This window comes from Pseudonaja textilis, chromosome 6 (genome assembly GCF_049901715.1).
Source record: "Pseudonaja textilis isolate UNSWEBS1 chromosome 6, rPseTex1.2, whole genome shotgun sequence".
Lineage (NCBI taxonomy): Eukaryota > Metazoa > Chordata > Lepidosauria > Squamata > Elapidae > Pseudonaja > Pseudonaja textilis.
This window is the reverse complement of record NC_141995.1, coordinates 37848961-37876889: the sequence shown is the minus strand read 5'-3', so window position 1 is coordinate 37876889 and position 27929 is coordinate 37848961. Positions and strand designations below refer to the sequence as shown.

The 27929-nt window shown below is 35.7% G+C and overlaps 1 protein-coding gene across 20 annotated transcripts in view; it reads right to left on the bottom strand.

The window, feature by feature from the left end:
• SORBS2 (sorbin and SH3 domain containing 2) overlaps positions 1-27929 on the bottom strand; it is a 199721-nt gene that overhangs the window by 30712 nt on the left and 141080 nt on the right. For 8 of the 20 annotated variants that reach the window (XM_087936284.1, XM_087936285.1, XM_087936286.1 and 5 more), the window contains 7 exons: positions 27756-27927; positions 26339-26453; positions 14927-15010; positions 12986-13042; positions 8444-8493; positions 6011-6198; positions 49-1614 (listed from right to left, as the gene is read on the bottom strand). In XM_087936284.1, the coding sequence (XP_087792410.1) occupies positions 49-1614; positions 6011-6198; positions 8444-8493; positions 12986-13042; positions 14927-15010; positions 26339-26453; positions 27756-27927 (2232 nt within the window). The remainder of the gene's footprint in view (positions 1-48; positions 1615-6010; positions 6199-8443; positions 8494-12985; positions 13043-14926; positions 15011-26338; positions 26454-27755; positions 27928-27929) is intronic. The other 12 variants (XM_087936301.1, XM_087936299.1, XM_087936300.1 and 9 more) reach the window with 3 other exon arrangements.

The window sequence follows — 27929 nt, the reverse complement described above, 5'->3', positions numbered from 1 at the left end:
AAGGGTGAATGAATCAAACACAAGCATAAAGAAAAGGAAGTAATCCACCTTGGAAACACAGAACATTATCATATTCCTGGTTGCTGCTGTTGGTAGCATCCATGTCTTGATAAGAGGCACTGAGAGGCAAACTTCTGCATTCATTCTGGTACAACGGACAGTGAATAGCACCATCGTGAGGCAGTGGATGCAAAGGCTGGCGTATGGGACTTTTTCTAAAAACTTTAAGGGAGGAATTCCTTTCAGGAACGTCGGGAAGCAATTCAGAAATAAGTCTGTGCAATATACTATTGTCAGGCAAGCTTCCCCTTCTTTTCTCTGCTTTGATTTGGTCACAGATATCTTTAAGAGCAGAGTCCAGGGCATCAAAGACAGATGATTTGCATTTAGTCTTTTCAACCTGCTTTTTGGGGAGTGTGTTTTTTTTCCTCCGGAAAGGCACTGGGCTGACTAGGAAGGCTAGTTTAGAGAGGCCAGCATCGGAATCTTGTCGCTTAGGATCTTCTGGGGTGGTTTCCTGTTTAGCCCTTGCATGCTTCAGCATGGTGGTGAAGCGTGTGTATGAGGCTGGACATCTTCCTTTGCAGGAGCTGATAAGATGCTTGTGATGGTGGTGATGTCCTGATCCATAAAAACTTTCTGAGGATGTGAAGGAGAAGTGATCAAAATCGCTTTCACTACAAAAAGATGAGCCTTCTATCTGTATGAAGTCACTCATGTCAGAGACCACTCCATCTTGGTCACTGTCTGAATAGTCCATCTGAGATCTTTGTGGTTCCTCACTAGTTACTTCAATGTGAATTGGCACCATAGTGTTGGACTTGTAATTCTTTTGCACCTGAGTAGTGTGCCTATTTTGATTTTCTTCATCCAGCAAGGATTCAATAGAAAACCGTCTCATTGTACAAAAGCCATTTTTAGGGGGTTCCATGAAGCTTACAGTTGATAATGCTTCTTCCCCTAAATTTGGCATTGATTTAGATTTCTGAATTAGTTTTTCAAATTCAGATATTCTATTGGGCACCATGTCTCTTGGTACTTCCTCTGTGGAGGATTCCTTCCAACCATGTATCAAGCTCTTATGCTGTTCCTTTTCATACTGTAGTACTCTGGATTTTACAGAACAGATCACCTCAGAATTAAGCAAGTCTTTGCGGTTAATGCGGTGCATTCTTTTGTACAGTTTTAGGAATCCAGGAACATCATGGGCAGACCTATGATGTGCCCTTGACCGATTGGAACCACGAGTTTCAGAGGAATATGGGGAAGCCCAGGTAAGGGAAGAATCACCTTTGGAATTGTCTGCACACAACAGGGACACCATACTTTCAGATTTATTCTGTGTATCAGAGAAGCAACAGTGATCATCAGCTAATAGGTCATCGTAGCTGCGAGATTTGCGTTTGGGAGAGGAAGTTTCTTCAGTGCTGCTCCAAACTTCTGCATTCTGACGGGCCATTTGCCAGCCATTCTTGTAGCTGATGGCTCTTCTTGAATCCCCTGGAACAGCTAATCGCTGCCCATAATTTTTACCATAATCTAAATCATTCGAGGTGTTCTGGTTGGGGACTGAATAACTGGAAAGGGATGAATATGTTTTGCTAATATCCCCACCTTTATAATCCACAGAGCAGCATGGTGAAAAAGAGACATTGCCAGAAATTAACAGATTCAAAAGTAGACAGAAAAATAACAATTATTACATGCCAGAAAGAAATCAGTGGTGAGGAAGCACTTTGATTTTCTTAACATAGAGTTAATAATTATTATTGCATAATATGCATACCTAAAATACAATAATCATTCAGTTAAGTTTGGATTGCACTATCAATATAGAAAGGCTTCTATATGTATCTTTAAATTTTTGGAATGGCAAACTGGGTACCATTTCTCACCTAGTTTCCCTAACATGCTGTAAAATTGTGCACATACATTATCATCTTTCTCAGATTTTAAGGTAAGTTAACTAAAAAAAATTAACTGCATTTCCTGTTCAGAAATCTAATCCAGGCAATAAAATTAAAATTAAAAAACAGCCCAATAATTGCTGAAAATAGACAAAATGAAAACGAAAAGTGATTTCTGGATCAGCTGATTAAAAAGGATGAAACGTGGGGAAAAATGGAACTACATAATGTAACTCTAATGGGGGAGAGATAGTAGAAGTTTATTTGCAACTGCTATGTAGAAGATCAGAAGTCATATTTTAAATACTCTTTTTCTTTCTTTCTTAATCTATATTATTTCCAGTACCTTTTATTTGATCTTCTTCCTTTTTCTATTTTCCTTTCATATATTGTCTTGTTTATTTTTTGATTATGTAAGCTTTAAATAAAAATTATACATTATAAAAACAGCCAATAGAAAACCAGGTATAAATGTATTACCTACTTGGAAAGACTTTGAACAATTTAGAAAATTGGTAGTGTATCGTAACCTTAGGCCCCTTTACAGTTTTTCTAATTTAAAAATAAGATTTTCCATTTGTTTCTCCACCTTTCTCTTTCTCACCCCACAGGTTTTTCTTTTAAATTCTTCCTCTGGTTATTCCTGTTATGCCCTTGATGGAGACTGACTCTGAGGGAGAGGAGGAACAGCCAACAGGGAATGGAAGTGTGGCTCCAGAGGTGGTGGAGGAGGCTGGGGAAGGGCAGAGGCCGGCTGAGCAGTCAGAGGAGGACCCAGGCTGATTCCCTCTCCATCCTAGGGCATGCAGGGAGGAGAGGATCAGGGAAAAATGTGATCCATCCTAGGGCTATTTGGGAGGAGAGGGCCATTATCCTCTTCATGAGTTGCAGGTATGAGATCTGCATAAGAGTTTGGACCTGCATGCTAACAAATTCTGGAGACAAATAGTGTTTTATTCCTGGATGAAGTTTATCTTGGTTAGCGTTCTTCCAACGGACTGTACCTGGTTATCTTCCTGAAGTTTCTAATTATTTATCCTGGTCTCTTGTGGAACTTTCTTCAGTGCGGTTTGTTTTTGTTTTTTGCTTCGTTATCTGCTCTTTGAATTTGAACTGTATTTTCTTTTGTTTGGAATGTTATTTTGAAAATAGTTTAATCTTCAACTGTGAACAATTAAACAGTGAAGCCAAGTTGAAGGCATTAAAGGACCTTTATTTACGTTTTGATTTTTGTTATATTTTTGATACACTCCAGGTCATCACAATTCCCTTGTATTGGTGATATTTGTAATGTAACAGGGTGAACAATGAGGAAACTTCTAAGCTGAAAACTTTAATCAATGGATTTACAGGGAAAATAGTTAAATGAGCACTGATATGTTGGAATACAATTTTGGTAATTGGGAATAATGGGAGTTGTAGTTCAATAGATCTGAAGTTAGTAAAATTTGGGAAAAAGCAAAACTAAGGCACTTTATCCATAACTCTCAAAATCCATTGCCTGAATTAGATTGGTTCCAGCAAAATGGAACAAAACAGAATTGCTATATGCCCAAACATTGAACACTGAGATTCTGCAATACAATATAGAAAATGTTATAAATATATACAAACAATTATCCCATCTTGACTCAGATAATATTAGCCAAGTACTAATGCTGATTACTAATTTTGTACCCTGAAGTATTAAAACTAGAAATGTGTTAAATGTTAAAGTGTCATGCAATTAAATAAACATTAGAAGAAAGTTATCTTAAATGCCTTTGATTTTAGACTGCTTTTTATATAAATAAGTAGGAACACTTACACAAATAAACCCTGTTAACAAATGAGAAACATTAAAACAGAGAATGCAAATAGTCCTGATTTTCGGTGGAACATATTGGGATGTTGAGACATTAACTATATGGTATATGTGTATGTGTATATAGATATTCATCAACTACAATTGAGCCTAAAATTTCCATTGCTAAGGAGGCAGTTGTTAAGTGAACCATCACTTTTTTTGTCTTGATGGGCTGCACCAGAAAGCTATTTATCATAGTTGGCAGAGGGAGGCTTTGCTGGGAACAATGTGTTTGGTTTATGGCTGTGTTTGGCTTTCTGCTTGACCTTGTGCCTTGGAGATTCTGAACTTCTTTTGTCAAGTGAGCTCTTGTGGGTATATTTCAGTTTGGCCTGGTAGATTTAAGATTGTTTGGTGGGCTTATTTGTTGGAGCAACTTTCCATTGTTTTATGGACTATTGGGCATTGCCTTGTGGACCTTGGCCTGCTTCTGGCTGGATTTATTTGGGACAGTTCTGAGGTTGCGTGAAGGGAATTGCTGGGGAACATCAATAAACTCTCTAAATCACACTTTATGTGTGGGTGTGGGTGAGTGGGGCAGCACAAGAAGACACAGACCACCCCTAGGGGTGAAATGGATTTTTTTTTTGTTAATTCAAAGGACCATTTGCCATTTTAACCCAAAAGGAAGATAATCCAAGAGAAGAGCAGATTTTCTTTAAAAAATATCATACACAGAGACAAAAATCATGCACAATGCCCAGTTTTTCTACTTTTTCAACCAAGGGTTGTCAACTTTGGTTGAAACCGATATTGGAGATTGCTCCAATAATGTGTGCAAATGACATAAACACACTTATGCATCTGTATATAAATTCCTGAACATGCACACATGTGTGCACATACGGGACATACATATATAGGTATCTGCCAGAAGCTACACTCCAAAAAAGGCTGATCCAGAACAAAAAATGCTAAATTTATATTTGTATATTATATACAAAACCCTATTTATAAAATTAATGAACCCATCATATACATATTACAACAGTTCCTTCTTTTACCATAAAATACTTTTACATGAGTGTATATTTACACTTCTCCCCTCTTTCCAACATAATTAGCAAAAATGAAAAAAAAGGAGAAAGAGGAAGGAAAGGCAAAAGATAGAATATAAATGAGTTAAAAGAAAGGATAGCTATGTTAGAAAAGGGAAGGAAAGAAAAAAGAATAGAGAGAAGAAAGCTGAATGGAATTGGGACAAATAGAAGTACATAATATGGATAGTAAGAAAAAAAGTTTTTTTTTAGGTATTACAACAAAGACTAACTTCATAGACAAACAGCCTCTCCCACCCAATGGCTACTCTTCACACATTCGTTTTTGTTCAATAGTTTTGTCTATTCTTCTCAACAACTCTAAGACAATCTTTACTCTCCCTTCCCCAACACAGTTAATTACTGGGATGTCCACAATGTCTGGTCCAAAAAGTCAAAATGGCAGCTGTCACGAGGCAAATCTAAGTGACAGATTTGCCTCATGACAACCTAAAAATTCAGATGGAGCTTCAATTGCACTGTTACAGTTATCTTGGTTTGTTCATATTCCAATTGGGTAAATGGTACATGGCTGCCTTTTCAATGTAACATTTTGAATCATTATGATGGCATTGCAGAGTTGGGGGCAATCATAGGAAATACTTCAGGTGTTGTACAATAACAATAACCAGGAAGCATTAGCAAATATGTGAAATGGAGAAGTATTGCAGAAATGAAATACGGCAGAAAAAAGCTCTTAGTGAATGCAGACATGGAAAGCCTGCATTAAGAGTTCATGCCCCATATATGTTTGCCAAGACAATAATTCATTTTCCTATTCAGTCATTAAAAAGGGGTAGTTCATTTATCAAACATTAAGAGATATGCAGACTGCATTTCCTTTGGATACATTTATGTTTGTGATTTATGTCTTGATTAGTGATGTATGACAATCTTAAAAGATAATATTATATTTGGGAAGAAAATGCCCTCAATCCCTGTCTTTTCCTTGTCTGGTGAATCAACTTTAAAGTTTTTTTTTAAAGATTTTAATTTGCTTATTTATAATAAAAGAAAAGGCTACAAAAGTCTTCATATGATGACTTGCTGACATATCAGATTAGGAGATTAATATGAATATAAATACTGGATTTCTATTCCTTCCGTGCAAATTGGACTGGTGAATTTTGATTGTTTTGTCGAATTTGAAATCCATCCATGTTGTTTTGGAATTCATGAATAATTATTCCAGTTTATTTATCCTTGTGCTCATGTATTACCTTTTGCTCTTGATGGAGAAGATGGAGAAGAGGTTGTAACAGGCTTCCTAAGGGTTGAATAGGTGCTCTGTGTATCTGTACGACCAAGAGTGTATCGATTTACATTCTGATCAGTGTGGACTTTCTGCTGAGTTACTGCAGGCTCCGATTTCCTTCGTTTTCTGTAATCACTTGAAGTACTTGTAGAACTGGAGAAGAAAATAATAATGTAGCAAGACATGTCTAAGATGTCTCCTTAGAAGTCAGCAAATAATTAAGCTCATTAGCCATTGCTAACATAACTAAATACAGTACCAATAAAAAGGCAAAAAAGGCTTCCCTATCCAATTGTGTCTGACTCTAGGTTGCGGTGCTTATCTCCATTTCTTAGCTGATGGAGCCAGCATTGTCCAAATACATTTTCTGTGGTCATGTGGCCAGCATGGCTACATGGTAAGGTGCATTGAATGCTGTTACCATTCCACCAAAGTGGTAGCTATTAATCTACTCGCATTTGCATCCTTTCGAACTGCTAGGCAGGCAGGAGCTTGAGCAAGGAACAGTGCTCATCCCATTGTGTGGCAATAACAATAGCACGTATTCTTATATACTGTTTTCATAGAGCTTTATAGCCCTAAGTGATTATAGAGTTAGAATATTGCCCCCAATATGCTTGTAAAATTCTTTGGGATGAAAGGAAAGGTTCTATTATTTGCTTTCCTTATGAGGTAGCTAAATAATGTATCTTGATGTCTTACTCATGTCCACTTGAAAATCTTCTCTACAATTTCCAAAACTACAACATCCATGCAAGAATACAAAAAATGCAACATGTGTTCTGCTACAATATTATTTATAAATAATAAGGATAGAAGGGTAACAAAATTCTGAGACAAAGCTATGTTGAGACAGAAAATGAAGCACTCCACAGTTTAGTTATCCTATTTGCTTATTTAAAATAAAAATGGTATATATAAAACATTTAAAATAAGTATACATTAATACTTTATTTCAAAGCAACACTAGAAAATTATTTCAATCAGACAAATATAAAAACAATTGATCATTAAAAGCAGAGATAAATGCCATTTTATATGTAGAAGTAGATCTATTTTAATCTTTACTCTGTCAGAGTGAAAAAAATATTATGGCATTTGAGAAAGATGGAAGAATAGTACCTTCTTAAACCACATTTATGGATTTTTGTCTGCTTTAGGTCAACATGGATATGTGTTTGTAGAAAAATCACACATCCAAAGTGTGACATATTTTTTCTATAGCTACATATATCCCTTCCTTCCTTCCTTCCTTCCTTCCTTCCTTCCTTCCTTCCTTCCTTCCTTCCTTCCTTCCTTCCTTCCTTCCTTCCTTCCTTCCTTCCTTCCTTCCTGTATACACCTCAAAAGATTCTACCAATGTGGCCCCTCTATACATACACAAATGTAAAAACCAAGATTCCGTATGTATGTATGTATGTATGTATGTATGTATGTATGTATGTATGTATCTGGATTAATGATGTTTAGTTGCATTCAAGTTCATATGAATACATAACCATCATAATTAATAGTGTACTTACTTGTAGCCTTTTATTTCTAGTTTTACATTTCCAAAGCCGGGGATATTACACTCACTATACATTTTTACTACTATACTACCATCTCTGCTGGTTGATAAATTTTGCTGTTTTGTTTTATTTTTGTATGACTAGGTAGGATGTGGAGAAGATATATGATGACATATTTACACAAAGAAGCAAATTAAGTTTTACTAAATTACTTAAAATACATTGCAATACGAAGTGAAGCAGTTATAATATATCTATAGTCTGTTAATATTTGTTGTTAATGGGTTTAATTATATCGGTAACACTAGTTTTTTACAGGTAGACTTTCTTCCAGAACCAAGGCTCTACGGTTCCCAAATAATCCTTCTCTTAAATTCCCCCCTCTCTCTGGAATATAAATTGGAAGACGTACATTGTGTTGCTATGCTTAGACTAGAGGTTTTGTCATTCAATCATCAGATGCCTTTACAAAAAGAATCTTATGAAAATAGCAAAGGATACAGGATGGTCACGGAAATCTCATGCTGTAGCACAGTGTTTTTCAACATTGACCACTTTAAGACTGCTGGTTGAGGAATTTGGGGAGTCAAAATCCACACAATAACGTTGAGAAATACAGCTGTAGCACATATAGATAAATTATGCTTAATTCAAAGAGAAAATGGCACAAGGAAGTTAAAGGAGCTGTATAAAGTGAGAATACTTGCAGGAAAAGTTCAATCTATACTGTGCTTAATCTAAAAACGGATGTGGAATTATCTTTCTGTAGGAAAAAAAAATACCAGGCATATAATGTAAGAACTGTTTTAAGTATAAGCAAGAGATTTTTCATAACTTGAAGGAGCCTTTTTCTTTCTACTTGTATTTAGATATTTGATTTCTCTTACCTAGAAGGTCTATCCACTCGTCTGTCTGCTGGACTGTAGTATAAAGATGTCTGCAGAAATAAGCAAGCAGTTTAAACTGGATTTCAAAAATATTGACAACCAAACATATTGATTGATTGAAGACTCTCACAATCATTAGTATTAACTATGTAATTAAAAGCAGCTTTTAAACTAATTTCAAATGCTGTTTTTAATATTGGAGCTAATATCTATTTTTTTCAGCCAGTTTCTCAAATTAAACCTGATACCCTTATATTGACTAAATATTAGAAACTATAACAATGAAAAAATAATTAAAAATAATGTATTACTTGCCACAATATTAAAATCAAATCAAGGTGGAAATTATCTGTAAACAGCTTAAACTTTTGTAGCATATATTGCCATTTGTTAACTTTTTAAACTTCATGTTAAGCACACAGTTTGGTCTCCAGACTTAAAGATTTTGTTTTGGCACAGGAGTAATATTAAAATGATTATTTTGAGAATACAAATACTTTTTTTGTCAATATAAATTCAAATTTAATAACAAATCTTTTTAAACTGGTATCTTAGCAGATGTTAAAGCTTGAGCTGGAAATAGCCACATATATTATTACACGTAGTCCTTGTTTAATGACCACTCATTCAGCAACTTTTCAAAGTTATGATGAAATGAAGAGGCTTATCACTGGTCTTGGTGGTTGCAGCTGCTGCAGCATCCCTACGTTCATGTAATTGCAATCTGGCAATTGGGTCTTTGGACCTGACTCATGTTACAACACTCACAACATCCCACACTCACATGATCATCATTTGTGACCTGCACTGTCAGGTTTCAACAAGTCAACCGGGGAATCCAGCAGGGAGGTGGCAATTGGAAATCTCAAGATATCACACTAAAGACCATGCATGATTTGTTTAAGGACTGCAACTGCTCTAAACGCCATTGTAAGTTGCAGCAATCATGTGATGTCACTTTACAACCATACAGCTTAGTGATGGTGCTGCTCATCCTAATTATCACTATTAAAAGGAGGACTACCTGTACAGAACAACCAGCAGGATTTGGGAAAAGAAGAACCCCATCCCAGGTACAGCTTATCAAATATATAAACCACCTCTATAAGTAGTGTAGACTGACAAATGTTACTTCTTTGCTTGGGTTAGGAGAATGTCCACTATTGCATCTAAAGCAGGCAAGTTTAAGGATCTTAAAAAGGAAAGTTTAGGTGCCTGCAATGTAACCTCTGCCACTTGAACTGGCAGTATCCTTTGTCTAATAGCTATTCTTTGGACTTTACTCAGCAATACTCTGCAAATGTATCTATAGAAGATGTACAAAGGTTGTCCTCCACCTATGACCATTTGTTTAGTGATCATTCAAAATTCTGATAGTTCTGAAAAAGATGACTTGCAACCAGTCCTCACACATATGACCATCATAGCATTTCCACAATCACAATTCAGGCATTTGGCAACCAGTTTTATTTATTAAATTTCTATGCTGCCCATCTCACTAATACAGCAACCCTGGGTGGCTTATAACAGTTGCAGCATCCTGGGCTTACAACAAGCAAAGTCAGTGGGGGAAACCGGATTCATTTAATGACTGCATGATTTGCTTCACAACCGTGGGGATTTGCTTCACATTTGCAGCAAAAAAGGTCTTAAAATTGGATGCAGTCATATGATGACTTCCTTAATAACTGCATCACTTAGCAACAGAAGTTTTGGTCCCAATCATGATTGTAAGCTGAGGAAATCTGTATAAAAATGTAATCCTGTATTCAAATTATAGCATTCAGGTAAACATTGGCCAGACTGGGATTTCAGAAATATATAATATATACAATAAACTTTTTATAAGGCAGAATCAACTATTAAAAAGTTTAGATATAAAGTTTAAGAAGACTGAACTCATGAACAAAATCTCAATTTAGTACTTTTATTAAAAAGCCTATTATGCATATTAGTAGGCCAGTTAATGTAGAAAATCTTCATTGTTTGGAGACTGCAGTTTACATGAAGACTCCATAGGGTAAAAGTTTGTATTAAATGAGATAGAAACAGAAATGGAAAGTCCTCATCATTTTTCCCTATTGCTCTATTGTACTAACACCAGCCTCTTGGAAATCTTTGTGACAATCTCTCCTATACATGCTTGAGGGACACCCAGTTGAAAGGATTGGCTTTAGGCAGAGAGAGTTGGCATCATCAGATTGCAAATTTTAATGGACCGGAAATAGCAACAAGATATATTCTGAAGATTGCTCTTAATTCTCTCAACTACTCAATAAAGGCGCATATTTCACTCTGTTAGTTAATTACAGACATGCAGTTGGAGACCCTAAAGAACAGGGGTCCCCAAATGTGGCAACTTTAAGACTTGTGCACTTCAACTCCCAGAATCCAGCACAGCTGGCTGGAGTATTCTAGGAGTTGAACTCCACAAGTCTTAAAGTTGCCAAGTTTGGAGAACTCTGCTAAAGAACATAGTCTACAAGTCTACTTGTTGAAAAAAGGCCAATATGGCTTAAGGATTCTTCATTATCTAAATATATGTTGAAGTTTTTTTTATAATTCTACAGGTATATGAAACCAATTGGAGACTAAACATATCTCTTATTTTCACTTCTTGATAAGCAAAAGAAAATTTTGTACCACTATTACAGAAAATTGATTTGGTTTCTGCTGCTTTAAGAATATTGAGGTTTTTAAGGAGAACATGTTCAACTGATGCTAGAAAGATCAATGTTCCTAATAATCAAAGCACCCAAACTTAAAAACAACAACAACCAAAAAGATTTGAGAAATGCTATTTTCTTTGTTTAGATGTTCAGAATCTACTGGTAAGCAATTTTTTTTATAGATGCAATGTTTTTGAATTACTGGTATTTATTGAGATTTTATTTCTATGACTACCCAGGATAATTCTGGAAGGCTTAAAAAGTCAAAAATAACAATATAAAAAACCTCAAACAAGTTTGCCAGGGAGAAGGGTGGAGAGCAACCCACAATAAATAATTAACAATAAATAAGAAATAAAGTTTGCACAATCCATTGTAAATTTATTTCACTATTACTTTAAAATTCTTAACTTTTGTCTGGTTATATTAATTCTAAACCAATATTAAGCATTTTTGGAATTAGTAATTCACTCTCCTGATTCTCAACATATTACTGTATATAGTTTATACACTTTGATTTCAACACATGAAATGTACAGCAATTAATGAGTTTACCTAACATGATGTTTTTCTAATGTTCTAGTGCAGTATTTTGTTTTTTATTTATTTTATTTATTTAGTCAAATGATTATAAGTAACAGGTATAAGTATAAACATAGTTATGAACACATGAAATGGATACATATAATAAAAATAAAAAGAAACAATAGGACAGGTATGGTAGAAGAAACCACAGAGTCAGGTAGAGTATTCCAGACATTGACCACTCTGTTGCTGAAGTTATATTTCCTGCAATCAAGTTTGGTGCGGTTTACCCTTGAGTTTGTATCTATTGTGTGATCTTGTATTGTTATGGTTGAAACTGAAGTATTCATTGACAGGTAGGACATTGCAATATATAATTTTATATACTATACTTAGATCGGATCGAAGGCGGCATAGTTCTAGGTTTTCTAGGTCTAGAATTTCAAGTCTGGTGGCATAAGGTATTCTGTAATGAGTAGAGGAGTGGAGAACTCTTCTTGTGAAATATTTCCGGACTTTCTCAACTGTATTAATATCAGATACATAATGCAGGTTCCAGACTGATGAGCTATATTCAAATATTGGTCTAGCAAATGTTTTGTACGCTCTAGTTAATAGTGTGATATTACCAGAGAAAAAGCTACGTAGGATGAGGTTAACAACTCTTAATGCCTTTTTGGCTATGTAGTTACAGTGGGCTCTAGCACTTAGATCATTAGAGATGAGTACTCCAAGGTCCTTGACAGAGTTTGAATCATCAACAAGGTCTTGACTATTCAGCTTGTATTTTATTTTCTGATTCAAATACCAAAAGTCAGAATAATAACTATTATTCATTATTTTCCTCCCACCTCCATCTGCTAGTGCAGCAGCAATGTTTATTGTTAAATGGTTATGGGAATGAGATTTGTTGATCCCAAATTGTCTGACAATTGATATATTCTTTCTGTTAAAAAGAGTTCCCTTGTGATTAGCTGGATTGAGCTTGGAGTTTGTTTGGTTTGGTGCCTGGGAATAAATGACTTAGCTTTCATCCTTGTTTTTATCGATTATTGTGAGCTACCTAGGATTATTACATGAGATGGTAATATAAATTTTGTAAATAAATAAAATAAGGCAAGTATTGCTAGGATATTTTTACTGAAAGATATTTCATATTTGTGGGATTGTAGTTGGGCATTTGTGTGTGTTAATACACTAGAAAAAACAGTTATAATTGTATCATTGGAATGAGTTTTGTATGATAGTATGCAGGTGAACTGAATGTCCTGTATTTAAATAAGAGAAAATTCAATATTTATGTTGTCCCCAAATTTTAACCATCCATTGAAGAAACATGCTAATTTACCTCTTTGGAAAAACCTGGAGGATTGTCTTGAACATAATCCAAAATCTTTTTAGGAGGCTGCATCATATAGGTAGAATTGCGAGATGAAATGGAGAAGAATCAATGGCAGCAAGGAATGAAACATGGAGAAGGTGACATAGTTAGAAACTGAGTGCTGACAGAATTACAAGAGTGATAAAAATGCAATAAAATGAGAGGATCAGTCTGGGGTAAAGAATATGTGAATAGTAGCTTATCGTTTTAATAAACCTTCCACTGTTAGTAAAGTTGCAAGTAAAAAACTAAAGTAAAACATAACTCTCCCAAATTCAATAGCATTAAATTGGGAAAGATGGAAGAATGATGGGAGAAAAAAGAGAGAACATAATCACTTGGTCTTGTTTGAGGCTCTGCTGTGTTTTCAGTGAGGCTAATGCTTTCTGTAAAATTATGGATACAATCCAAGTTCTGCTATTCTGATTGTCTTCTTCACTGGGTTAGATCTGAACAGATGTTGACTCTGGAATATGATGGATTGTATTGCACATCACAGAATGAACCGTAATAAATAGCTCTCTTTAAGATTAGGTTGCTAGAAAATAAAGTTCCTTCAATATAGCAAATTGTTTCACAGAGAGATTTAGGCCCAAAATACATTGAGATCCAGAAACCAAAGTAAATGAACAGAAGGAGGCAGGGACAGAATTGTAATAAGTGGGGACACAGAAAAGTGCAAGGCAAAACATGGCTCTGATTTCCAGTAGAGGCTGAATTTACCATAATGTCTAGTTTGGTCTTCCCAGGTTGCAGTGAGATGGGAAACAGCAGCTTTTGGGAAATAAGGGACAATTGCAATTTGGGAAAAGTCATTAATGCCTCTTCAATTATCTGCCAGGTATTTATTTCTTTTGGGAGGGTTTCTAAATGAGCTTTCATGTTCTTTAGTGTTGTTCTGGTTGAACTTTTTTTCTTTAAAATCAAGAAAACTAAATTTATGTGAAATTCTTGTATTATTCACATAGTTTGATGACATATGGAAAACACTGAAGGATGATGGAGGGCTTCTCTTGTGTTATGACTTTGAATCACAAGAAATTCCACAACTTTCCGAATCCAAGGTAGCCTGGGCTAACATGATTTTGGACATTACTGGGGAAAAAAGCTGGTCTTATGGCTTCCTCCAGAGGACTGAGGATCATCTAAGTTCAGTTTGGGACAAATCCTGATATGCAAAACTGTCTTAGTCTTCTAGCAGCTGTGCTGTTTCACAGTTTTGTCCTTAAACCTGGGCAGCTTATGATTAACATCCATCAAAAACTTACACATTTGTGGTGCTAATAGTTTCCTTCACACTTCATAACAGCAATGCCATCACAGAAGCAGAAGGCAGTTGTATTCCAAATGACTCTGGAGGCTGCAAAATCTGCAGGTGGCATTGTGTATTCTATTTATATTTAGAAAAATAGCCAAAGCAAAGAGCTGATGCTTGATTTTATAAAAAAGTTTCTTTTCTATTAGGGAATATTTATTCTCTTTCAATGTTTTTGCTCCATATAACTTTGTGCTTTATAGTAATAATTATTCTGTTAAATCTAAATTAAATGAAAGCTAGTAATACAAATTGCCTTTGTCTAGCTTTTTGTAAAAAAGCTTGAACAATTACTCAATCCAAATAATTATCAGTTTCTTGTTAATTTAAAAAGCTCTGTCAGCAAACACGTAAAAAGGAGTTTATTAGGGATCCACTTTATTGACTATTCTTAAGCATTTCTATAGGTTTCTCTTCACCTCACCAATGAAATTTATATATGATAACTGCAACATTAAAAACATATACTTCAAGTACAATTGCAGTAATTATTCCATTCTGAATAGATACACTTTCAGGATCTAGGCATTTTTTACCAAAAATGTATGAATTGGTCCAAATCCCTAAAACTGATATATTCTAACCTCACTTACCGGACGTCCAAACTCCAGTTCTGAAAAGAATTTATACCAGGGTTCATTTTCTAAATCTATGTCATCTGGATTTATGCGATCAGTCTGGAACAGTTGTGAAGGAAAAAGGGAAGGAAAAGGCACACACTGATGAAAGTGTCAGGATGTCACTCTGACAATGCACTAACATTAAACATATATAATAGGAAGGAAAGAAGGTGAAACAAAAACAAAGGAATGAGGAAGGGAGGGTTCATGGTGAAAAGAAATTTGATATGAGAGTTGTCACACACTGACTTCCTCTTTTTGGTCTGTCCTCCAAATAGTTGTGGTGCATGCACACAATACAAAAATGCAGTGTGTGTGTGTGTCTGTGTCTGTGTGTGTGTGTGTGTGTCTGTGTATATGTAGGTCTAGGTGTGTTTGGGTCTTTTCCCGTGTAAGATTAAGAGTATCTTACATGGGAAAAGACCCAAACACACCTAGACCTACATACCTGTACCGTAAAATTATATATATATATATATATATATATATATATATATATATATATATATATATATATATATATATATATATATATATATATATATATATATATATATATATAAATATATATAAATATATATAAATATATATAAATATATATAAATATATATGGATCTTTGGTTGTTTGGGTTTTCTCCCGCGTAAGATTCGAAGTATCTAGGCAACGTTTCGATGAAGTCTCATTCATCATCTTCAGGCTTCTGTCTCCGGCTCTGTGCTTCTCAGAGTAATGGAGATTGCAGCTGCTTCCTCCTTTTAACTGCCAGTGGGGGTGGGACTTGATTGGGTGGGGGCTTGGCTGTGTTCTGATTGGGTGGGGTGTGTTCTCATTGGTAGGGGGTTTGGCTGTGTTCTGATTGGTTGGGGGTTAGCCGTGTTCTGATTGGTTGGAGGCGTGTTCTGTTCAGGTGGGGGCTTGGTTGTGCTCAGGTTAGTCTTAGTTGCTGGGGGATTTGAGCTGGTGAGCTGTGATCTTGCTGTTTGGCTTCGAGTTCGTGGTCGTGCTGCATCTTCATAGTGGGTGTCGGTTTGCTTCATGTATGGCTCGGAGGGGTTTGAAGTGGGTAGTGATGCAGCTGCAGTGCAGCTTCTGGTCCATGGTCGTGTCTCATCTTCTGAGTGGGTGTGAGTCTGTTTTCTACATGGAAGTGTGGTGGTGGCATCTTGTGTGGCTCTCATGGGTGTGGGTCTGGTGACCTTCTTCATGTTAGGTACTCGTCTGTTCATGAGGGCGGGTTTCCAAATGGCTGGAAGGCGGGAGGTGTCATCTCGTTTGTTCATGCTGTGTGGGCGTTTTTCTATCTCTATGGCTGGCTCTATGGCCTCCCGCCTTCCAGCCATTTGGAAACCCGCCCTCATGAACAGACGAGTACCTAACATGAAGAAGGACACCAGACCCACACCCATGAGAGCCACACAAGATGCCACCACCACACTTCCATGTAGAAAACAGATTCACACCCACTCAGAAGATGAGACACGACCATGGACCAGAAGCTGCACTGCAGCTGCATCACTACCCACTTCAAACCCCTCCGAGCCATACATGAAGCAAACCGACACCCACTATGAAGATGCAGCACGACCACAAACTCGAAGCCAAACAGCAAGATCACAGCTCACCAGCTCAAATCCCCCAGCAACTAAGACTAACCTGAGCACAACCAAGCCCCCACCTGAACAGAACACGCCTCCAACCAATCAGAACACGGCTAACCCCCAACCAATCAGAACACAGCCAAACCCCTACCAATGAGAACACACCCCACCCAATCAGAACACAGCCAAGCCCCCACCCAATCAAGTCCCACCCCACTGGCAGTTAAAAGGAGGAAGCAGCTGCAATCTCCATTACTCTGAGAAGCACAGAGCCGGAGACAGAAGCCTGAAGATGATGAATGAGACTTCATCGAAACGTTGCCTAGATACTTCGAATCTTACGCGGGAGAAAACCCGAACAACCAAAGATCCACATACAAATACCCACGAGAACCTCAGAAAACAAATAAATATATATATATATATATACACACACACACACACACACACACACACACACATATATATATATATACACACACACACATATATACATATATATATATATACATACATATATATACATATATCTATGTAAAGACTATATAAAACACAACATTAAAGTATTAAATGAGAGTGTTAAAATATTCTCATTTTTAAAAAAATGTTTCTTTTTTAGCATTGTTTAGACAAATGTTAGACAACCAGTGATAATTAGAATTGATTCGGAGCAATATTTGAGTCACCCAAGGAAAGTGTGTTAATTCCACATTTTAAAGCCAAGCATATAGTTGTAGTATGACAACAGCTCAAACATTTCTAAAGCTTCAGCCAAAATAATAATAAAAAAAGAATATCCACATAATATTGATAGTCCTCCATGCAGTAACATACTCTATGTACTTGTAAAAAGCAGGAAGAAAAGAAAAGAGCCATATATGGTACCCAGGATAACCACATGATACTGTCATTCCATTAAGGCTTACCAACAATTTAAAAACTGAAAATAAACCTAGGTATCTATGAGAAGTCCCCTTATAAAAGTATATCAGAAGATTCAGAACTAATTTACTATCCAACTTACTGGAAATTGGAATGGGTATAATGAATACTATTTCAAACCTCACTCAGAAATAAAAAAATGGATCCAAAAAACTGCAGATCAATCAACCTGATATCAATGCCTGGGAAGATCCTGGAAAAGTTAATCAAGATTTGCAAATACCTAGATGCAGGCAAAATTATAACCAGAAGACAACATGGGTTTGTCAAAAACAGATTATGTCAAACAAATCTTATTCCATTCTTTGACAAAGTGGTAGTGCCTCCATGCTCTGGACACTATGCTGACAGACACAGCAAACCTTCTTGCCACAGCTCGCATTGATGTGCCATCCTGGATGAGCTGCACTACCTGAGCCACTTGTGTGGGTTGTAGACTCTGTCTCATGCTACCACTAGAGTGAAAGCACCGCCAGCATTCAAAAGTGACCAAACCATCAGCCAGAAAGCATAGGAACTGAGAAGTGGTCTGTGGTCACCACCTGCAGAACCACTCCTTTATTGGGGATGTCTTGCTAACTGCCTATGCTTTCCACCTCTTGTCTATTCCATTTTCACAACAGCATGCACAATAGCATGTGAAAATGATTGTCAATCAGTGTTGCTACCTAAGTGGATAGTTTGATTTCACAGAAGTGTGATTGACTTGGAATTACATTGTGTTGTTTAAGTGTTCTCTTTATTCTTTTGAGCAGTGTATATGTTTTATATTTATCTGTTATGTATTTGTATAATGGTTTTGTTTGCAACAAAATGTTGTATTCCACACATTGTATATATTTTTCTTTTTAATTTTTAATAAAGTTTATTTTTAATAATTAAAAATTAAAAAACAAAATAAATATACAAATTAAAATGCTGGCAGAGTAGGCATACTGCAGGTCCCATCAGTCCAACTATTTTGATGGGCAGGATCCAGGCTAAGGGCCTTCTCTGCCGTTGCACCTGCTCTGTGGAACATCAGGGTGAAGTCAACCCCAACCCTCCCTCCTGACCTTCTGGAAGGGCCTAAAGACCAGGCTCTGTCAGTTAGCTTGGGACTCCAATGGGGGATCATCACAGTGGAGGTGATTGATCAATTAATAACAGATTCCACTTCCCTCCCATCCTGCTCCCACCCGCTCCATCATTAATAGTGTTTTGAATTTTCTGTCAACTTATTTATGTTTTTAATTTATAGAGTTTTATTTTTTATGGCTATAAACTGTCCAGAGTTACCCTGAGGTAAGATGGGCAGTCTATACATTTTATAAACACTAATTAAATAAAAATCCAGCATTTGGCATGTAAGTATTATTGTTTTTTTCCTCCCAGTAGGCAGTAGAGGGCAGCACGAAACAGGTGTTCTGTGTTCATAGCTTAGTTCTTAGGCTGAGAGCTACATGCAGAAATTTACAATTCTGAGCCTGAATTGTAATTTACACTGAAAGTTCTGACAACATGATCAATACTTAGCATCTTCCTTTCTATATTTTATGCACAGGTAAAAGTACAGGGACAGCTGATGTTTCAGTTTGTCACAACTGCTGAGTGATGCCATGACTTTATAAATGTTTTCTTTTCTTTTTTTCTTGGCTCCTTAATACATTTTCCTGAATGCTGATGGGAATGCCAACTGCTGACACAATCCCTGCGGGTGTTAGAAGTGTTTTGTTTTTCTTCAATGCTAGAATTTTCTGTCCTGTTCAAGGCGGAGCAGGAAGAGATGGAGGAGGAGGAGGAGGAGGAGGAGGAAGAAGAAGAAGAAGAAGAAGAAGAAGAAGAAGAAGAAGAAGAAGAAGAAGAAGAAGAAGAAGAAGAAGAAGAAGAAGAAGAAGAAGAAGAAGAAGAAGAAGAAGAAGAAGAATTGTTCTAAATAGATTTTCTTCTGTCTGAAAGACAATGCCATGGAAACACAGAATCAGAATAATATAAACAATGCAAGATCCATGCTTTGGCTCTGCTCCTCCATTACTAGTTATAAATATAAGAGAAGAAAAACTGTTGCAGGTATAATGAATCAAAGACAAAGACAGCAGCAACATAGTTAAACAAAACCAGACATTATGACCAGAAGTTAGTATGAAAACTTAATATTTTCAATCCCTGAAAAGTTAGTGGACATTGTCAAAAGTCTCTAACTTTTCTTTTCTTTTTTTTTATTTGCCTGTTGTTTTTATTCCTTCCACTGCTTCTTTACTGCTCATCATCAGAAGCATGAACAGCCTCCTACGTATTTAAGGAAGAGAGCACCAAATACCTTTACTTGTGGGAAAGACACTGCCTGCTAATAATCACAAATGCAAAGCAAGACTGTATCTGGTGAAACAGTTTCTCATTGACTTGAATAGATATATATTTTATAGTAAATACTTGCTGATTAATGGCTTCTGAAAGTTCCCAAGGTGGGAATGGTTACATTTTCCTCTATTGTTAATGGATGTCTTTTAGAAGTAGATAATGGAAAGCCTAAATGTCTACTATAACTGACAGGAGAGACTACCAAGCACCATATCTGAAGTGAACAGGCAGGAGGCCTTGGGTTGTAAAACCAGATTTGAATAATGTGTCAACAATATTCAAATATCTTATGAATGAAGTATTTTGATCTTAGAAAAAAAATGAAGGACTAGACTAGACTATCAGGTAGCACATGGATGTCAAACTCACGCACATGGGTTGCCATCACATGACGTATTGTGATGTTTTCCCCTTTACAGAGCTGGGATGGCATGGCCTACACATGATACATCCAGCCCAAGGGCCGCCAGTTTGACAACCCTGACTGGTAGCAGGAACATATTTGCATCAAAACATAAAAGAAGGAAAGCAATCCAAATATAATAACAATAAAACCACCAGGTGAAGCTCAGTCAGACTGTTGTTATAAATATTCATAACCTCTAAATATGTTGGTTCTACTAAATTCATAACAAGTAAAACTGATTACCATGTTGGTCTAAATTCTTGGATTTACAATCCATCTAGAGGGCATATGTTTCTGGAAGGTTATCCTAAAAAGCTATTCTAGTTTGGGAAAAGCAACTCTACGCAGTTTTTTGTGGGGGTATGCCTAAAAAAACTCTATGCATATATTTTCCAGAAATTAGGATGGTGACAAATCATGGATTAGTATACTCAAAATAGTTAAAGATTTGTTCATTCTTTTGGCATAACTAATCATATGTATCACAGATGATGTTGTTCTCATAAACTATTCCCAACTGAGGCAGGCATTCTCTCCAGATTTACAAGAGAATAATTAATCATGAAATATCTGTATTATCAATGTTCACATTTAAGCAACAGAAACTAACAATAGGTAGTCCCTGATTTACAATCATTTGTTGAGTAACAATAGCACTGAAAAAAGTGACTTATGACTGTTTTTCACACTTATGACCCCCATGGTCACATGATCAAAATTCAGTCACTTGGCAACTGACATATGTTTATGATAGTTGCACTAGTCATGTGATCACCATTTGTAACCTCCCCAGCTGGCTTCTGACAAGCAAGGTCAATAGGGAAAGCTCTATTCGCTTAATAACTGTATGATTCACTTAACAACTGCAGTGATTCGCTTAACTGTGGCAAAAATGTTCGTAAAATGAGGCAAAATTCACTTAACAACTTTCTTGTTTAGCAGCAGAAATTTTGAGCTCAATTATGCTCATACATATAGGACTACCTATAATTGAAATGTACATTATATAGCTGTACATATTCTTTATATGCAATCATAAATAAGACAGAAATATTGGACAAAGACTAAGAAGATACTTTATCCAGATCCGTTATCAAAATATTTTCCCCCTTCATTAAGACAATACTATCTGTAAGTATAGTGTGTATATGAGTGTGGTTGTGTATATGCATGTGTGAAAAAATTAGCAGGCCAGTAAGTTGCAGATGGTGATGAAATGCTAGGAGAATTTGAAATGATGAAAAATTTCAAGAAGAATATAACTGAAGCAAATCTATGAGAAGTCAAGGGAGATAATACTAGCTTCTCCAGATATTTGTAATTTATGTAAATGCCTATAATTCTTGTTCTGTTTCAAATAAAAGTAATTTTAATGGCAAAGTGCCTGATTAAGAGATTGAGGCTACCAGTTGCATTTTTATCTCAAATATTGGCTGTGGAGTATGAAAGAGTTTTATTTTGCTACATTAACAGAGTAATAAAAGAACAGAACTGATTGAGCTATGTAAAATGAAGCTAACAACAGTGAGAAAGTGATCATTACAGAAAAAAACCAGCTGTACATTTTCCCCCGGTAATTTTTCAGTTCATGCTGTGTCACAATTAACATGCCAAAAAAGCTACAACCAAGTAGCTTTTTATGCAAATGAAATTAACATTAAGTATACAATGGAGACTAATAAACTATTCTTTTTAAAGATATATTTTTATTGTTTACATATAAATATATTGAATACAGTGTAATTGTCCTGGCATTCCACTTACCATAAAACAAAAGTAAAAACAGAATAACATATGTACTAACTTCAACAGTGCTAGTGTTGTACAATAGTTTCTGACCATCATATTCTGATGGTCTATCATTCTAATACTTACATTCCTACATTGATATTAAAAATAATATTTATTTCCATGTCCACCTAACCTTATTATTTCGCATTCCAACTTCTACTATCTCATGTTTCTAACCATTGATAGAACCTATTCCAAACTATTCTTATTGACAGATTTAAAAACTGTCAAAAATAAAACAATCCATGAAACAGATAAATATTGTATAAGATCATAATTCATTAAAACATATATACATACTTTTCACAACAGAAAAATGCTTGGATTAAATAATACTTGATAGCTGTATTCCCAAACTTAATTTGAGTAAAATTGAAAAAAATCTCTGAATCAAGGTTAAATTACTTAGAGGATATACATATATTACCTCTAATTTAGAGAAGTGATGGGAGAATATTTTGGCAGGAATCATAGCCAGAGGGAAAATGGTTATATATCTGGCTAGATGTTTTGTTATTCTTCTGATTAAGTTCACAATCTCTTGATGCCTTTCATGAAAAATGAATATGTGTGTGTGCAATTCCCCATGTAATTTTGAGTCAGATTGCCAGGATTGATATTAGCAGGATAATACTAAGTACTCTATAATAATAACTTCCAATAGAACACAAGGTTATATCTCACTTTTCTTACTGGAAGCAATATTTACTGTATCTAAATAACCATAAAATGTTTCTTAAAATGAATGAAACCCCAATTGATTATCTGATTCTGTTTATTCACCATCTGGGAACTATTTGCAATTGAAAACATTTTTAAAAGGTTATCTCATATTACATAAATTCTACCACAAGAATGCCAACAATAACCCTCCTTCCTACTCCCATAAAACATTTTGTAAATATAATCCTTGGCAACAAATCCGCAAATTTCTAAGGCCAAGAAAGTCTGTACATCATTAAAATGGCTGATTAGTTCAGGTTTTTTGGATGCTACCACTGAAACAAAGCCCAGATTCAAAAAACTAATAGATGCACAAGCAGAGGTCACTGAAATGTAAACTGATGCAAATGTTTGTGAATTTAAATCCAAGAAAAGTTGTATTACCTATGCCAAAATCTCATCTCATCCAACATTACTGTAGTTGGCTTTGGAAATGAAGTTTGGTTTCTCAAGTGCTCATGAGAATTAACCCAGAGAAAGTTAATGCTAAGATGAACTTAAGTAATTTTATTGAATGAATATACCTTATTCAATATTGAAAAGTAGAAAATGTAATTGCAATTGCAAAACAGTCACCGAACCAGTAGTAACACCGGTTGAATCCCACCCCTGACTCACTTACACAAACTGAGACACCCCACCATTTGCCAAGTGACTCCATTTTTATAGGTAGCCTATTATTGAGCAAGCTGGTGTTGAGCCAAGGTTTTATGGCAACCTATGCCAGCATATCTCCATCATGGAATCCAGAATACACAAGAGACTTTAGAAGTTGGCAGATTGCTGAGTTTCAGTGATTTAGCAGGTCTGCTGTAAGATTTAAGTTATGTCCATTGTGTGGTGACTGAAAAAGGCTGGAAGCCTCTCTTTGTATAGCTATTTCTTTCTTTCTGGTGTATTTGTCTTCGGTGCATACGCTGTCAGTATACATACAAACACAATATAATATAACCATAAGATACCAATAGGAGAAGGTAATACAAAAGAGAGAAGGATAATAGTAACACAGTCATACTACACGGGGGGAAAAAATCACACATAAGACAGTACTGTGGTAATTAGGTGTTCTGGAGAGTGATGGCATGAGGGAATATTTCCATTCTTGCACAAAACTTGTGATTTGCTAAACTTAAAGAAGTACTGGATTCAGAGTCTCAATCTTGAATAAGTGTGCCTGAATGATTTGCATCTGTGCATAGCTGCTTATTTCCCACTATCCCTGAAAATATTGCAGGTGACTGCAGATAAAGGGAAAGAGAATACTTGACTCTTCCAGCTCTAGGGGCCACACACTCAGGACACTAATAGGTAGATCATTTTCCTGCTGTTAGACAATATGGAGATGGAAGGATGGGATAGAATTCCTCAATCATTGTTCACTATACTAGTGTCTGGGCGGGTAGGAACACTGGCCTGGCCTGCATCTGTGGGTAGTACCAATGTACTTTCCTTCAATGGAAGGACAGAAGAGAGAGTTCCTAGTATGTAACTCAAATTTTTCTGGATTCCATTGCATATTCTCCCAAGTGAACAATTCTAAAAATTGGGAGAAGTATTTTCCTCAATACTCACACATTTCCCTATGATTAAGTCCTGATTCATTGCTTTGGACATATTCTATTTGTTATATATTCTGGTCTGTTATAATTAGCCAATGAGGAGGAGAGGGAGGATCATTGGATAGTATCAATATAGAGTTCTTGGTGTTCTCTGAACTTGGTTGTTTTCTTGCAGATACTTCATTATCAGGCTAGGCAGCAGCTATTTATATGTAATGACTTGTACCATTGATCTTAGTGGAGATATTCCTTGATGGTTCTTTGATTAGGATATTATTTTCTTTCCCTGATTGTTTCACTGGTGCTGTTTTCCAGTACACCACTCTACCTTTCACTGATAATCTAGCGTGGGGGGAAAATGTCTGTGAGGAAACAACCAAACTTGGAGAAAAACCAAAAATCCAAAATTCCAACTCAGAGCTACATATACCTTCTCCACTGAATGAAAAGTTCTCCACTTTTGCATAACCTACATTATAGCTACAGTATATCTTAAGGAAGGTTACCAATATATAAACTATAGTCTTTCCTGATCTAACACTCTCCATTTGTGTTAATAACTCTCAGCTAGCATCTGAAGAATATGAAATTAGGGAAGGCTATTCTAATTTATGGCATATGTAATATGATAAAATACAACTTCAAACATTACTATCACAATGTAACATCATAAAATAATAATAATACTAATAATCCATTTCAACATATATAAGCCAACCAAAATAAAGAGGTTTCTGAATTATATTTATCATGTTTATAAGTAACCAGTTCCAAACTGCTATATATATATATATATATATATATATATATATATATATATATATATATATATATATATATATATATATATATATATATATATTTAACCTTACAATTAAAATATTTAGGAAAATTGTTGCTTCCATATTAAACATCATAAACCATACTGACTGAGTTAGAATCAGTTTGTTTAGATCAAGATGTGACAATCACAATACAAACAGCCTGTATGTATATTTCTATAAATATAGAGTAGTTAATTCCATGAATTAAATACTTGCGAGCAGACATAGTGAAAGATACTCTTTGGGTTACTGGAATGGTTAGCAATAAGTATTAAGATGTAAGATTGCAGCCTCATTAAACATGCTTTTCATTAATTTAATAACTAGTTTTCAAAAATCCTAATGCAGAATTTTAATTATCTGTTAGTTTGCACTGTGCTATAAAATGTAAAATATCAGTAATAACAAAATCACATTTGTGGATTTTGGAACAAAAAAATTATTTACATGTGTAACAACTCTCATGTTACTGCTATATGTGCTGATGAAATTACAAGGATAGTGAAAAAAATCTACTCATTTCCATTAGAAGCTTGAAAATATTATTGTCTATGCAACAAAATGAATGTGTGTATTTATTTTCACCAAATCCCCAACCCAAAATAAAAATACTGTATCAACCCAAGGAAAATAATTTTGCCTCTTTGTTCTATATTAAACTTTCAGTTAAGCGTTATCTCTAAGAAATGAAACCAGTATTGGGAATTTATTATTGGAATGGGAGTAATTTATTACTTATTACTGGTGATCCCTGAGTCAAGACCAGGTGCCCACCATCTTCTTGGCACCTTCTTTAATGGCTCTGTTATGGATGCTAGAAGACATCTGTGAAAACTGATGGACAACTTGGGAGAAGAAGCAAAAAAAACGTGCTCAACAGCAAGTTGCGTGGATAAGTCTTTAGGGCATTTTCTTGCCCTGGATATGAGAAAATACCTTAAAGGCAAATGAATCCACCTGATCTATCAGATGCACAGAAGTGCAAGAGATCAAGGCAAGCCGTAGTCAACCATGAGTCAAAGCAGATACACTGCAGCGTCATAGTTATCAATCTCCTGGAAGAAGTCTCTTGAACAAAATGCTTGTCTTGTAATTCTTAAAAGCATCTTCTTATTATACTTAACAAAAGCATGGAAGATTTAAAGAATAAATGTTTTACAGAATTATTTATTATACATAAAAATGGATAAACTTTACTTACCGGTCTTTCATGTTCAAGGATTGAAGACTTTCCTGGTTCATATTCAAAAATGCTTCTTGGTTCTGAACGGAATTTGCGGGTATCTACTTTTCTATCAGGAGGCTCCCACTCATTTCTAAAAATAAAAATAAATTGACAACTGATCTAACATCCAATGCATGCATCACAGAGTTTTAAAAGAACAAATTAACAGCTCTTTTTAAATAAAACTGGAACAAAATTTTCCATCACGATAGAGTTCTCCTGATGTTGAATGGAATTAGTAAGATTGCCACACAGAAAATTACATTCCATATCAACATAAGTAATAATGTTATTTTTAAAAATCAAAAGGCAAAAAGCTACTGCTTTTACTAAATAAATGCTGAAAGCTGGATGAGTAAGATTTGTCTATCTAGGTTTGAGTCATTCTTTGTTTATGATAATAACAGTGTGAGATGGAGTGGTGATGAATAAAGATTGCTGGTAGCTAGGGATTCTGCACATGTGGTAGTAGGCAATGGCTATCTGTTTGTAAAATTGGACCATAAGGACAAGCTGAGGGTGTCTACATATCATCCACATGCTGCTTGACATATGGGTTGGGGAGGTATCAGGGCTCCTAAAATAGCCCTGATTAGCACCCCCACCCCAAGTTATAGAATAAGGGGGTTTCAAATTCTTTATATTATGTTTGGCTCTGAGTAGAGTTCAGGAGTTCCTGGCCTTCCTGACCTCCATGGCAATCATGGGGATGTTCTGACTGATCTGTGGCTCAATGAATATAGGTCACCCATTACAACTACCCTTCCTTCATGATTGATCATGAAATTGATTGATCTTTCATGATCTATCATGATTGAATTGCATCATGAATGGAAGACATATTTCTTTTTTTTTTTGCTGACAGTCAGATCCTGATCATGCAGGTGGAAAGGCCCATTACATTTGTGTGCTCTGATGTCTTCTGGATCCAAATGGATTCCAGCAGGAGATGGGGATTTCTATAGCCTTCTTAGACAACTTTAATTTAATCTTTAATTTAACTCTGGAATATAAAGATGACAAGGATGCCAGTCCAATTATTTGCAAGTAGCCTCTCATTGCAAATCTTGAGTTGCTCTGGGAAATGAAGTAGCAGAAGAAAAGTTGTTGCACATACCATGATTTCAGACTCTGCTCTAATGAGTTATCTTATGATGTATATGCACGATGATTGCACTGGAAATTGGCAATATATAAAAAAGTCAGTCAGTCAGTCAATCAGACAGACAACCAACCAACCAACAACCAACGAACCAACCAACCAATCAAGTGCTTCCATGAAAAGTCATGTTGTATCCCTGAATACAAAACATAACATTGACATATTGGCTCTCATGCTAGTATTAAATTTTCCACTTCTGGATTAATTGCTGCAAAGTAATACATAGCTTACTTTTCTGGGGCAGATCTTTGCCAAGGACGAACAGGTGGTACTGGAGGTGGTGGAGGTGAAGAAACTTTAAAGGCTTCAGTGCCATTGTCAGAAGTACTTTTTGTCAGTGGCCTGTATGTCTGAGTCTTTGCAACAGGATGTGCTTGAGCAGAAAGTGATGGACTGAAGTTTCCT